Source organism: Labrus mixtus, chromosome 17 (assembly GCF_963584025.1).
Source record: "Labrus mixtus chromosome 17, fLabMix1.1, whole genome shotgun sequence".
Classification (NCBI taxonomy): Eukaryota; Metazoa; Chordata; class Actinopteri; order Labriformes; family Labridae; genus Labrus; species Labrus mixtus.
Window position 1 is genome coordinate 22,280,215 of NC_083628.1, and position 14,555 is coordinate 22,294,769.

Consider the following 14,555-nt stretch of genomic DNA (forward strand, 5'->3'; position numbering starts at 1 on the left):
AAGAGCTGTTCTCCATCAGCTACCATCTGAGTTTGATCAGGGAACATTACACTGCTCAAACATATGTTGATCCACATGTCTTTGATGCTGAGATCCAAGCTCGAAGGGAACCTCATGGTTAAGGAGTCTCAACAGTTTGTCATAGCGTCACTTAATTTGAGAATCTTACTCTCTGGCTGAAGAGTTGTCTTTGATGCCTGGAAATAAGAGCATCTAATACTATCCAATCAGAAGGTTTACCTGGTGGTAAAGATGGGCCAACACAGGGACCTCAAGATGGACAGAATCCGAACCAGACTGCACATCTGGTCGCGTCTGGGTCAGCCTCTGGAGTCAAGCCACCATAAAATCCACAGGATCACTCAGCACGATTAGTGTGATTGAAGACGTCTGTAGGAAACATGAAGGAGGATGTCCTGTTGGCTTACAATTTTCTTTTCATGCACCAAATTTCAGGTCTTTCTTGCAATGCCTGTAGCTTCAAACCTATATTTTAGTAAAAAGTATGAATTTTGTGGAAATGCAAGGTAATCTAACCATGACATGGCCACAGAAAATCCACCTCTCAGATGGGTTGGCAGGTGCATTGAAACAATATATCAAGATGTCTGGAGTGTCGTGCATTTTTTCACTTCTAACAATCTTTTTTTTTAAATGTTTGTGTATCAGGGCACATTTTTTTGTCATTGGTATGGTTTGTTTGGTGTTTTAACTGAGTTGCAGAGAATCCCTCATATTATAGAAATTCAGTTGAAGAATCTACAACATGTACCTTTTGCGATTTTAAGCTCTAAAGTATTTAAATATAATATTGACATTCAAAGTTTTTGGTGGCAAACCTTTTATTAAGTGTAATATTAATAACCAACAGGGAACCCCGTGCACAGCCAACATATGTTCTCATGTGCCGGGACAGTTGCGGAAACATAAAATGAAAAAATGGCAAACAGAAAATGACTTTACTGTCACTTCATTGTGAGTGAACAAGCTGTAGCTTCCTTGGTGGACCTGAGGAAGCTACAGGCAAAACGTATTGTTCCCTCACAATAAAGTGACAGTAAAGTAATTCTTCAGTGTACCACTGTTTATTTATTTTTTCTTTAAATTAGTGTTTTGCAGACAGTCAAAAGGCCACACACTCTGAAGTTGTATTTTAAAATTGTTTGACACAACTGTATTAAAGTCTGGGCATTGTTAATGCATTGCACTACTACTTAACAGTATTTATAGTGTTTCTGTATTTTGAGCAGTTTTATTGAAGGTTGTTACTTTTTTCACAGGGCTGCTCAGGTGATCCTGGTCTTCCTGGGTTTAAAGGTGATAAGGTGAGAGAAACTTGTTTATGACTTTACAGCCTATGATGATGTGTTAACTTTGTCCACTTGACTCTGGATTTTAGTGCACCTGTGATTTTTGCATGTCAAGCACTGGGGCCATATCTTGTTTCATAGCTCAGTATCACCTTTGACATTTTAATACCCACTGCTATAAACTAATTTAATTCCTCCATTAAGTCCACATGAAGATTATTAATGCCACAACTCAACACTTGTGCAAGTTAAATGAGAAAACAAGGCTGTGGCTGTGTACCAAGACTAATTGATTAGTCTTGCATTAAAGTAGCATTTCCTTGACATCTCATAGGGTAAGATGGGCCATGAAGGGAGTCCAGGAAAAAGGGGAGAACCAGGACCTCCTGGCCCAGCAGGTTTACCAACCTTCTACCTGTGGAAAAACACAGCAGAGGAATGGGCTGCCTTTCAGGTAAGACGAGCTGAGTTCTTATTGCAGCAGCCCTACTAGTCATATTAGGAGAATGGACCTCTTGATGGCAATGTTTGACTGTCATCTGGTTGTTCAGCCAACCACTATGGTTATATATAAAGCATTTGAAATGTTCCCAAGAAATGGTATCACACTAAGCTAGAATTAACTGGTGAGAAGTCACTGGTGTATCTTTTCTATTGCAGAGTTCTAAGGGTCAAAAGACAACTTTTTATTAAGGACATATTAAACGGGGCTAACTGTATCAACATGTCTGTGGTTTTTGAGCTACACGAGGCTAAACACATCCTGGGATAATCTCACTACAGAATCAGAGTGATGAAATTGACATCCACATTTCATCCAAATCCTGCTAAGCTAGTGCATTTGCTCGAAGTATCTAAAACATCTTTGACTTGGTGTCTATAGACAAGATAGCGTTTCTTTGCTCTTCTCTTCTTAAGCCTTTGTGCAATTCATCATCAGTTACCTTAAAGATATCAAATGTCCCCAAAGGCTGAACTATCCTACCCTGGTCTGTCGGATCCCCAGACTATCTGTAAAACCTCTGACCCTGCAGTTAGCGTGCGTGCAAGCTGATGCTCTATCCTCATCTGTTTAATATCTCTGCAGTGGCCACAGCTGTGTGTTGTAGAACACACCCAGCAGTATGTCAGCATGATGGAAACTGCAAGTCTGATCTTGAAATAAGAGGCCCAAAATAAGTCTGTTGGTAGTTTGTGAAGGAGATTTGTTACTCTAAGTGCTTTGAACTTTCTGTGGACGTCCTGCAGAGGTCATTCACATTATTCCCTTTTTTCTGAATGAGAGTAAGTGATGAGCCGAAGACAGATTTGTTTAGTAAGAGGGTCTGCAAGAAGCTTATGGTATTCATTTTCAGTTATGTGTTCCACAAAGGGTTTCATCAGGCATACTCTATTTTTCTTTTATGTTCTTTAATTCATACTGTGTCTCTAATCTCCCTGCAGCAAACCAATTTCTATCAGTTACTTCGTTCCGGTTGGCCTGTAAGTATGCTGCAACATTTAATACCCTGTCTTTGTTGGGGCTAAGTTTTTGTCCTGGTTCTTGTTGACCTGATGCTGGTTTCTTTTTTTGTGAGTTTACAGAGTAAAGAAGGCTCTGCAGGACCACCTGGAGAGATGGGTAGACCTGGCATAGAGGTTAGACAAACCCAAATGCAGATGATGAGGCTAAGTTGATATAACACTTACAATATCTTTAATGACATCCTCCTGATCCTTTTGTCTCAGGGGCCACCTGGGGAACCTGGGGAGCGAGGACAACCTGGGATGCCAGGAGAGATGGTAAGCATCCAAAACTTCACTTCCTGTTCCACAGATAACATTGTTGTTTTTCTAACTGTCGACTATTTCTTAGGTGTCTTGTCTATTATTGCAGGTTTCTGCCTGCAGGAACTTATACAAGGCAATTTAAAAATAACACTGCCAATCATGATAGCCTCAAAGACCTGTCAATAAAGTTGTTATTTAGACTTAATGTCCCAGTGATTTTTATTAACCTCTTGAATGATTTAAAATGTGAGCCCTTTATTGAAGTTTAATGATGCCTTCAGTTACAAAAAAGTAGGTCACATCTTCATGGCAGCACTATTGAATATTTTGGAAATATCTGGGCATCATTTCATGTTAAATGAAATCTGACATATTTGGAGTCATTCTAATCTTTAGATCATTCATCATCATGTTCAAATTAACTTCAAAGGGATTGACTTGTGAACGAGAAAACAATAAGAGTTTATTTTATTTTAAGAACAGACCGAGCTGTGGATCCAGTTTCACTGAGTTTAACAATGGAGTGTTAGGTTAAATGAAGTGTAGCAGAGCTGGAAGAGCAGGGTGAGTGTGGTTAAAGGGAGTGGGTGTTTGGAAACCCTCTGCACATGAACCTCCCTATGATGTAACCTTTCTCATTTTGAGAGAATAAGCAATGAAATTATATTTATTGCTAAATTAAGATGTTCCATATTTTTTTCCAAGTTTGATTACACCGAGGAGTACTGGATCCAGTTTTCTCAATTTATTCTGAGTTATTTCATACGTTTTGTATTCTCTCATTGCTTGTGATTTAGTGCAGGGTCCCATCAGATTTGAAAACCTTTGACTTTGTTTGTTTGGGTGGACAGCCTTAAATGGTGAAGGTGAATTAAACTGTGTTATATCCATGTCAAAAAACATTTTAAAATACATAAACATGCGTCCTGGAAGTCCGCTGTGCCCATGTGGAAAGTGTGAGCCTGATGACATATATAGTGTGAGGTCTCAGCTGAGTAATCAGTTGGTACTGAGACCAAACAGTGTGGTTTGAATAGTTGGAAACCCCGTGTGGCAGAGAATATAGATCCACTGTTTGTGTATGTTTGTGTTTCAGTCACTGTGTAGCCTGCATGAATGTAAGCATGTTAGGTTTGTTGGGTCATAACCAGATATCTTCTTGTTGGTAAGGTTACCTCATCATCTGTGAGCATAGATATATACATGTCCAATACCTACATACATGCACAAGCATACAATAATTTAGTGATGCCTGTGTGGTACACAACATAACAATCATTTCCAACCTGAGGCGCTGGCACCAACAAGACTTGTCACAAGACAAGTCATATGGTTTGTAAGTTTTATTTTTGGATTTTTAGGATTCAATATGTGATTGAAATGATTACAGTTTGCAAGCTTGTCATAACAATACTCTAAGTAGCAGACGAAGCATAGTGACCTCGCAGTGAAGCTTATGTTGAAGTGCTTTCAACCTGCAGTTATTTAGATGTCCAGCAGGAAGCAACTCTACTGTTTGGAAACAGAAGGCAGATGTCCAAGGGGCTTGACACGACATCTTACTTGAGTTATTTCCTCAGTAATCATTTTTCAAATTATTGTATTGTCTCTATTGACACGTTTAACGCGGGATGTTCATATTGTAAATAACTGTCCCATTTAGAGTAAAATAGATACAAAAGTGGTTCAGGCTTTCTGGTATGGCCTCCTGTTGTTTACATGTTGCTATTACAAAATCTTTCATCGCTGATAGAGAAGTAGCTGTGTACGTCCACCCTCTCATCTGAATGACTATGGTCCCATCTGGCTTCAAAAAACAAGTTTGCCAAAATGCTGCACTTGAGGTATTCAAATTATAGTCTACAGCAAATGGGTGATGCACCCTACTATGAGTGGCCACAGTCAAACAATGTCAGTTTAAGGAGCTGAAAACCACTGGTGTAGACAATGCTCCACTTAATTCAAACCCCATGCTAACTGAACACATTTGAAACAAATTGAAAAGAAAGCTGTTGCCAAGAAAAGGGCCAGTGAGCAAGGCACAGAATCCCAGACTGTTCCAGTGAAGCTTTTTCTGCATTATAATTATACAGGCAGCTTCCAGGTGTGTTGTCCATTAGTCCAGGCACCACAAATCAATCTGATAATTACTTATCTTTCAGTTTAATTGCAAACATGTTCAAATTAAAATAAAGGACACATGCTTAGTATGCCCACTCCGGCATGTGTTTCCCCATAAAGATGATTATCTGCAGCTTAAGATATAATACTGGATGGCAGGCACAGGTGGTTTAGCCATTCTGTAGATACATAGATACATGTTCTCCACCTGTCTGCAGAAAGAGTTATTGCAGCCACAGTCTTTTTGACACATTGTTGATATTCAGGTGATGACCCATCTGTGTGATGAATGGCTCTGGTGAGTGAAGGAGAGGGTCAGTGTCTTCATGGTACAAACGTCTAATGTAAAATGAAGTTCTTCTACAGTGTGTAGCTCACCGTGTCTGTAGATTAATGTGATTTCACTCTCTCTGATTCAAGTTTGATTGATTTCTTTAGTTTTAACATGTCAGTTTTGTCAACATGATCTTTAAGTGATCTGTAAAGATGTCAGAACTATTCACCAAGCCTGATAAAGAAACAGTCAGCATCAACAGGAGGAATGCTTTATTTTGTCTGGTAGGGTGAGATGGGTCAACGGGGCCCTCCTGGGCGAACCGGGGCCCCAGGGAGAGACGGGGAGAATGGAGAAGATGGAGAGCCCGGGTCATCTGGTGCTCCTGGATCACAGGTGGGAAAACTCTGTATGGTAATCACTTTAACGGGACAGGAATAATGCATGTGCATTATAGTTTATATATAATGAGGTTCTTATTGTTTCTCCATCCCATGTGTGTTTGACATCAGGGCCCCTGGGGATACAGGGGGGAGCGAGGCACCAAAGGGGAAAAAGGGGATGAGGTGAGTAATGACATTCAAGATTTACTGTTTGTGAAACTGTGTGCAGTGTGAGCTCAGTTTTATATTTTACCACCTAAATATTCATTAAACTCCTAGTTTTCAAATCTGTCTCTGTAGCTAAATGTTTTTTTTATTTTCCTTTTTATTTTGTCAAGTGTAGAGCAGGTAGTTTGTGGATATATTTACAGTTTTTTTAGGTGAAACCAGCTGCTGTGAATGTAATCTTTAACACATTAAATGGTTTGTTCTTTACGTATTCAGGGTCTTGTTGGCCTTAAGGGTCTGAGAGGGGAAGTTGGTGAACCTGGTGAAAAGGTACTCATAAATGCTATTCATCAACCATACTGAATATAAAAAATATTATTTTTTCTTGCAAAATGCTGATTCATGCATCACTGCTACACAACATGAAGAACTCTTTTTTATGAGATATGAAAAAAGCAGACAGACCATGTTGCCTTTACTGTATACTGCGGAGATTGCTGCATAACTTTTTTATGATGTTCTGTTTTATAGGGCTCAACTGGTTTACCTGGCCCACCTGGTCATGTCGGACCCCCAGTAAGTCTCATACCCTTCTTGTTTTGGTTCATAAGCCAGGAGCATTTCTCTGTCCTCTGTGATCTTATTTATGAAGAACATGTCATATAATCTGAGGGACAAGTTGCCTGGACACTACAGGATTTGTAGTGTCCAGGCAACTTGTGAATGACTCTAACAGCTGTCCTCATGTGATTCAAATCTTAGTCTTTAATATGGTGTTAAATCAGAGAAACAAAAAAAAAACAAGCAGCCTGTGAACACTTTTATATTGTTTTAGTCCCGCTTTGAGCAGTCAGGACCTGACTCCTATTGTCTCTTCACTCTGTTGTCAGATTGATTATCACGTTAATAAACTGGCATGAAATAAGAATCTCTACCTCAACTCAACACAGGCACAGTGGAGTCATTGATGAATCCTCTTTTTGAATACAGTGTGCAGAGTCTGTGTGTTATGATGATATATTGTTGTAAAGTCTGCATTAAAAACCTCAATCTTCTCTGCAGGGGCCTCAGGGGGTGCGCGGTGGCGACGGGCCAGAGGGGCCTATTGGGCCTGATGTGAGTGTTGTGCTGTCAGACTGTAGTTGCTTGTGAAGTTCCTCCTCTAAGCTATTACCACTCATTGTTGGTTTTTCTCAAATATAATATTTACACATAAAAGATGTTTCTTTTCTTTGGTTATATCGTTCAGTTTCCTTCTGCCTGACAGCCTGGCTGTATCTTCATGTGGTTATCTTGACATTCAAAGAATTAGATCAAGAAACATCGTCATGAAATTATTATCCCAGAGCAACTGTAACAACTGAAATATGTAATAAACATTAAATGTACTCCTTTAATTATACTTTGGTCCCACTCCAAACTATTGAGCTTGTTTTTTCTGTGGTTTAGCCACAAGGAAAGTATACAGTATTTATTCAGCTCGCTTTGAAGCCCAAATGAAGAATATTTGAGAAAACAAAATGTATTTATATATCCTCTTTTTACGGCTGTACCAATTGTCTCAGAGATGTGAGTGAGGGAGAGGAATACCCTACTCTACATGGGCTGTGTTTGGCTTTCATACAACCTTCAGTACATTTCAAAGTCTTTGTAATGGATGTGCAATTAATGACAGACTTTTTTTGGATGACTTTCCACTTTGAAATGTTGCTATAGGTGTTTTTTTGTAGCGGAGGGTGATCATTTATGCTGTTCTGAACTTGTTGTCATCAGGGGGAGAGAGGACTGGATGGTCCTCCAGGTGCACCTGGGCCAGAGGTAAGCAGACCAGCAGTAAAGATGTCTAAATATTAAGTTAGTGCTCGTTATCAGCATGTGTATGATCTCTGTGTGTTTCACAGGGCGCCGCAGGGTTCACAGGAAGAGTTGGCAATCAAGGGGTTAATGGCTCGAGGGTAAGGATTTAGTACAATAAATAGTTAATACAACTCATTCTGATTGGTTACTTGAATTTGTTCTTACATGCATTTGTTAAAAGATATATAAAAACACTAAGATGATGAATGTACATGAAAAGGTGATCTCATTCTCACACTGCATGAAAATGTTTTGTATTTTTTAAATAAATTTTATGATTAAGACATTTTCAAAAAATTAACAAAGTGTTTGAACGTGTGAGCTATAATACATGATTATGAAACTATGTTATTTTATTACATTTGTAGAGAAAGCTTTAAACATTTTGGTCTGAGTGTCTCCAGGTAGTCAGCAGGTGAGGTCCCGTGTGTATAAATGGTTTATTGTTCCTTTCAGGGGGACATGGGTCCTGCTGGCAGTGTCGGTCCCAAAGGCCCACAGGTATACATACATTATGTTTGCTTTTATATGCTGCAGTTATTCAACTTCCAGGAAATGTTGTGACACTTTGTTTGGCGTTAAATGTTTGGCTTTCCTTTTCTTGACTAGGGGCCTCCAGGTTTAGAGGGACAGATGGGACCTCCAGGACTCAGAGGATCTCAAGTGAGTATAGTTCAAGGCCATGATGCTAATGGAGACTGATGAATGATTCGGGTGCTGCTTCATTCCACTTGCAGCTACTAATATGCAATGGCTCATATTTTGGGACACTGCTTTGGTTTAAGTTAGCCCTCAGGGGCCCCCTACTGGTCTGGGGCCCCAGGCAGTTGCCTTCCTTGCCTGTTGACAAACAGTGCCTCTGCTAATATGAACAGGGTTACAGTTGATCTTTGTATCTAACAGGGTCATCTCGGACTGATGGGTGCTGCTGGACCTAATGGAGATTCTGTAAGTTTTTATTATCAAGTGAACTTTCTTCCCGGTTTCCTTTTCCTTTTGTGAGCCAAAAGAGACCTCCATAAAATAAATATAAACTTTGAATTATTTTAAATTAGAGTGTGTAATGTTATTGAAATCTCATATCCAAATATAAGTGTCTCCTTTCTTGGCCCATGTCAAACTTTTCATACCCAAATGTAAAGACTAAGCGTGAGTTTCTGTACGAGTTTGTCATGGGTCTCGACTGGTAGGTGTCCTGCTTCTGTTTGAAATGAACACTTTCTGTGTGACTTCCATTCTCCTCCACGCCGGGATTTTCTGTAGTAAATTTTGTACCTGCATCCGATCAATGCAGAAGAATGCAGAGTCTTCCAAATAATGAAGAAACAGTTGCTATGAAGAGAGTGTGATCTGGAACACAGTCATGAAGACTATAGAGCATAAAATGAACAGATCGTTTTTGCTATCTTTACAAGAAGTTTACAGTAATATAAGCTAGCCCTATTTGTTGTTTTTTAAGCTCCATCCAGCATTTACTGTTCAGCAACTAATGCACTAAATTAAATGTGTTAATGCGTAATCTAACTTTTATGACATATTCATGTATTTAAACCTGTCTTGTGTATTTGATAACCATTTTTAACTGGTACTTTTCAATTGTGATAAATTGGAATAAAAAAAACATTATTATTAGTTGTACATATTCAAAAGAAAGTATTGATAGTATATTAAGGGTATGTCTTTTTGCATGACTGATGTAAGAATATTAAGAGGAGTGTAAGTTCTTGAAATCCTCATGTTGAGAAAATACTTAATCAACTATGCATTTCATGCTAGAATCTATCAGTTTGAGAAATGTTTTTTTTCTCATAGCTTATTGAATTGTGTTATAAATCTGTAGTAAGGTTTTAGAATCACTGACTAAGTTTTGTCTGTTTTGCATCGTACAGATTAGTTTTACGTTGATGATGTCCTACTTTATTTGTCTGCCTGTAAAAACAACTAGCCGTGTAAAATACTCTAGTCTTATCTAAGAACAGAGAAAACAGAGAATATAATATCTAATCCTTCTGTGATGTTTCTTTTTTTCAGGGGCCTGTGGGGCCCACTGGGGCTCGTGGGGATCCCGGCTTTGAGGGACCCATGGTGAGTGGCATTCAAACATGTTCTTCAGGGTTTCACATCATCACATTACAGTCAAACACATTTTATGGACAGTTTGGGGTTTGATAGAGTGTTAAGCAGCTGTCATGGTTGGATTCAGTCCCCTCCTCAGCAGGGTTTGGTGAATGATCCTTTTGTCACCACAGCAGCTTTTCCTCTCATAAACTGAAGATTTTGTCTCATTGATCTCAGAGGCACTCCAACAGTGTCACAGTGCCATCTACTGGTTGTAGTATCTCAGTGGACCATGACATGATTGGATTTATTCCAGTTAAAATCAGGTAGTCTCATTGAGACCTTTGCACAAAGATAAAAACATTTACATGTTTAATCATTGAGAGACACTGATCATTATAACTGTTTCATAATCAGTAAATTATATGCTTGTTTATCTGAAGTATGACTTCAATGTTAGAAAGATGGGAGACTGTGACTTCAGATTCTTTGAGATCTTTTTCCATTTGTCTGCAGCAAACTATTTTAACCTCCTTCTTTCAAGCCCAGCGTGAACAGGAGATACTGCTGATGTTAAAATGAGCAATGACCCAATATTTTAATTTATTTTGTGTTAAGATATAAACAAAATAATATGCAACAGTTCTTCACAATGTTTCACTTTCTGTATGTTCACAATGTAGTCAAACTAATTCAACCTTTTGATTTCTGATATTAAATTAGCTTCCATCTTTTTTTGATGATTTGAATATTTCTCTGTGAAATGTGATGATTTTCCTGTTAACACTTCTAATAATTAGTTTCTAAGAATGCTGATTGGTCCTTTACTTCAACAGCCATGGTCACTTATTTCAAATTTTTTTTTACAGGGTGCCGCTGGGAGTCAGGGTCCTATGGGTTTTCCTGGGATAACGGTGGGTGCTTGTGGTAGAATTCAAAACACATTTACTGCAAAACCCTATTGTGTAAAATCCCATTGACCATTTAACTCTTTACAGGGTAACAGGGGGCCAGACGGGGACAAGGGGGATCCAGGACTTAAAGGCGACAAAGTAGGAGCAAACTAATGTTTCCTGTTTTATAGCCTTATATTGCCAACAAGACGAGGAGCATAATCATGTTTGTCAAAATGTTGAACAACATGTAATACTCTAACGTCTGTGTGATTCACAAAGATCTCTTCCATTCAGACAAAATATTTGTTTCTGTTTTTATCTCAGGGTATTCAAGGACCGGCAGGTATTAGGGGACCTCAGGGAGAGAGGGGTACCTCTGGCTTCCTGGGTTTCCCAGGCGCCAAGGGCCAACCTGGCTCCCCAGGCACTGAGGTACAGTTAAAAGTCTTATGTCATCCAACTGACTGATTTACACAAGTTACTATAAAAGCAGATAAACGTTTAGCTTTTTGTAGGACGTTGATTTACACTGGCAATAAGAAAAACAAGCTTGATTTCAATATTTTAATTCCACAATGTAGTAAAGTATTTGCAGCGTCACATTGTATTAAATGCTCTTTTAACCAGGAACAGACGATGTGTGGTGAAGGTGGAAAAGGGGATAAGCTTGGTTGACTTTTATATTTCTTCATTCAGGGCACAAATGGAGATACGGGCCTTCAGGGGAAACAGGGCAGCCGTGGGTTAAAGGTCAGTGATGATTAATGTGTCTGAACACAAAGAAAGGTCAGATGACTTCATATGTTGATCCAAACTTCACATTTCACTATGAAACATGAGAGCATCCAGAAGCCTTCTGCATGCACATTTAACAATCCAATATATCAAAAAGCAATAGAGTGCTTTTTCTGCAGCCTGCAAGTCAGAGAGAGAGCATGGCTCTATAAACATCAAGGTTTTAATCTCAATTCAGGCCTCAGCCTAAACCTCAATTAGCAGATTAAGAATAACTGCAAGATTGAATTATGTGATTTTGTCTTTCAGACATACAGTCATATCCTGTATTTGTACGCAATCCTCAATCCCCTACTGGGACAAAAATTATTGCTTTTTTTGGCTCCTCCTGTTTAGGATGCAATTTGTGTTTGTGAGAGGTACAAACAAACTATTGACCAACTTTGCATAACTATGAGCAACAGTGTACATGGCTAACATAGCTAAGCATGACCTATCTGCAGGTCTGTATCTGTTACTACCCTTCAACTTACCGCCTTACTGCAGTCCCTAAACAGTCTGATAGAGACATAGTCTGGACAGTCCACAGAGTAGCTGAATTCAAATGTCCAGATTCATTCAATCTTCCAAGTCCAAAAGAGGCAAAAAGGGACTTTGTACAGACATCCATAGAGCTTAACAGACTTCACTTAATCTCTCACAAATCAGGCTACACAGAGACATGATATTTAATTTATTGAATTACAAACTAAAAAAACACAAGGAGTTCAACGGGAATGTGTAGAACAGTTACAATAACTTTATTCAATGACAATATGACAAGATCTGAGAAGCGCATTAGACATTTTGTGACTCTCAGAAATAAGTGGGAACTAGGTTAAAGGTCAAAAATGTTCAGAGTACAGAAACGTAAAAAAGAATCAACTTCCTCCCATCACTACATGACATAGCATTGCTGCTTTCAGATTTAAACATAATTTATACATTTTAGGATTTAATGTACACAAATGAGAAAGTCAAACAAATGAATAGTGTGTACCGGATGATGGTCGGCCATAGTTACTAACATCCTCACGTCTTTAAAGGGCAACAGAGGACCAGACGGGCGTACCGGCAAACCAGGACCCAGAGGAAGCAAGGTATTACATCAAACAGAAATCATTAATGAATATATATATATATATATCATAAGTGTAATGCCAGCTTGGTTCCTTATTGGGTTTTAATGTGGTTTTCTGTTGTTTTTTTCTGAAGGGTCGGATCGGAAAGCGAGGAAACACTGGCCAACCAGGTCCATCGGTAAACTAGTCTTTTATTCTAAAGCCAATCAGACTGTAACTAAATGGTTAATTGTCCTTTAATCCAAAGAGTGTAGACCTCCCTCTTTCTGTCAGGTGTCATGAGGACACTTTTGGTGTATAAAAATGATTAGTATTACAAATTAAACATCTTAGAGTAGTTAAATTCATTCAGATTTTCATACCTGATGTCTCAGTTGTAATATGTGCGTTCATGTTTAGAGTTTTGTCTCTGCAGACATATTTCTAAACAGTTGACATGTTTGTATGTTCTTGCTTGATCTCTCCCATCAGGGTTTGACGGGGCCTCCTGGACCAGAGGGAGCAGAAGGAAAGCCTGGTACACAGGTTCCCATTCTCTATCATATTTCAATCTTACCAACTGTCAATGCTGTGTGTGTGTCTTTGTGTCCTCCACTTCCCACAACTTACTGTACGAGTATTACTCTGTAAATCTTTTTTATTTTTAGGAATTATGTGGACTTGCATAGTCTACAGTAAGTTTTAATATTGGGTGTTTTTTTAGGTGTGTTCTTATATTAGATGTTTATTTGCACAGGGATGAGTATTTCACATACAAACCACAACATAATTTAAGGCCTTCAAAATGCTCTACATTGTAGAAACCTAAACTATAAGGATATGCATTTAACATCACAGAACTTAACAATAAAGACAAGCTGCACTATATGGGACTAAATGATAAATTCTCCTTTTAAAACAAGGTCTGGCTTTGATGGAAGTTTAAAGAAGGGGCCTAATAGACTGCTACGGTGGCTGGGAATGCAAAACAAAATTACGAAGTGCGAAACACTTTTACAAAGCTTGACACAAATTTACACATTTATTAGGGGTGGGAATCACCAGAGGCCCCACGATACGATATTATCACGATACGATATTATTTTAAACATTTTGCGATATGCTAAGAATTGCTTTGACATGTTACTAAACTAAACTACATTAGCACTTTTTCAAAGGAAAAAACAAATTTATAAGATGTGAAATACTTTTACGAGTGCTCTAATTTGTAAAAGTGTTTTTCTTTTGTAATTTGGTTTTATAAAATGTTTTCCAAAATGTAATTTTTTCTCATTTTTGTAAAACTTATTTTTGGTTTTCACTTCCCAGCTACCGTAGACTGCGAAGATGGTTATTTCCTCAAACTGCCAGAGCTCTGACAGGGTGTGGTAATATTTAGTCCAGACAGCAGGAGGCAGTGTTGTACAGAGCAGGACCTCTGTGGGGAGCTGTTACACATACTGTATTGAGCTATTCAAGGGATTATTTAATATTTGGGGAAATGCATTTATTGGTTCTCTTTCCTAAAGGTTTGCATTAAAGGCTGAACTCAACCTGTTATCTGTCTAAAGTGAAGCTACAGGAGAAATTATTCTTAGGTTGGCACTAAAATACTTGAAACAGGGGGAAGCAGCTGACCGGGCTCCGTCTGGAGGTTACATCATCCACCTTCCATCAACTCTTAAATTCACACAATGTTTAAATCTGGATTGTTAAATCCTTGGATGCTCTGGAGTCTTTTCTTAACCCTGAGGTGGCCAGAAAAAGTCCAGTACATTACTGCTCTGCAGATTTGTATTCAGTTTAGAAAGAACATGCTGTGCCTGCTATTTTAGAAGAGCCTGTTAACGACAGATATCAACATGCATTGTGGGCGATCTGAT

General features: G+C 38.7%; 1 protein-coding gene across 2 annotated transcripts in view; it reads left to right on the forward strand.

The window, feature by feature from the left end:
* The window catches only part of si:ch211-196i2.1 (collagen alpha-1(I) chain), an 86,760-nt gene that overhangs the window by 45,188 nt on the left and 27,017 nt on the right, over positions 1-14,555 (forward strand). For both annotated transcript variants that reach the window (XM_061061175.1, XM_061061176.1), the window contains 23 exons: positions 1,281-1,325; positions 1,645-1,764; positions 2,754-2,792; positions 2,895-2,948; positions 3,039-3,092; positions 5,764-5,871; positions 5,988-6,041; positions 6,303-6,356; positions 6,558-6,602; positions 7,089-7,142; positions 7,800-7,844; positions 7,928-7,981; positions 8,340-8,384; positions 8,493-8,546; positions 8,787-8,831; positions 9,915-9,968; positions 10,811-10,855; positions 10,940-10,993; positions 11,162-11,269; positions 11,534-11,587; positions 12,658-12,711; positions 12,827-12,871; positions 13,165-13,218. In XM_061061175.1, coding sequence (XP_060917158.1) covers positions 1,281-1,325; positions 1,645-1,764; positions 2,754-2,792; positions 2,895-2,948; positions 3,039-3,092; positions 5,764-5,871; positions 5,988-6,041; positions 6,303-6,356; positions 6,558-6,602; positions 7,089-7,142; positions 7,800-7,844; positions 7,928-7,981; positions 8,340-8,384; positions 8,493-8,546; positions 8,787-8,831; positions 9,915-9,968; positions 10,811-10,855; positions 10,940-10,993; positions 11,162-11,269; positions 11,534-11,587; positions 12,658-12,711; positions 12,827-12,871; positions 13,165-13,218 — 1,338 coding nt within the window. The remainder of the gene's footprint in view (positions 1-1,280; positions 1,326-1,644; positions 1,765-2,753; positions 2,793-2,894; positions 2,949-3,038; positions 3,093-5,763; positions 5,872-5,987; positions 6,042-6,302; positions 6,357-6,557; positions 6,603-7,088; positions 7,143-7,799; positions 7,845-7,927; positions 7,982-8,339; positions 8,385-8,492; positions 8,547-8,786; positions 8,832-9,914; positions 9,969-10,810; positions 10,856-10,939; positions 10,994-11,161; positions 11,270-11,533; positions 11,588-12,657; positions 12,712-12,826; positions 12,872-13,164; positions 13,219-14,555) is intronic.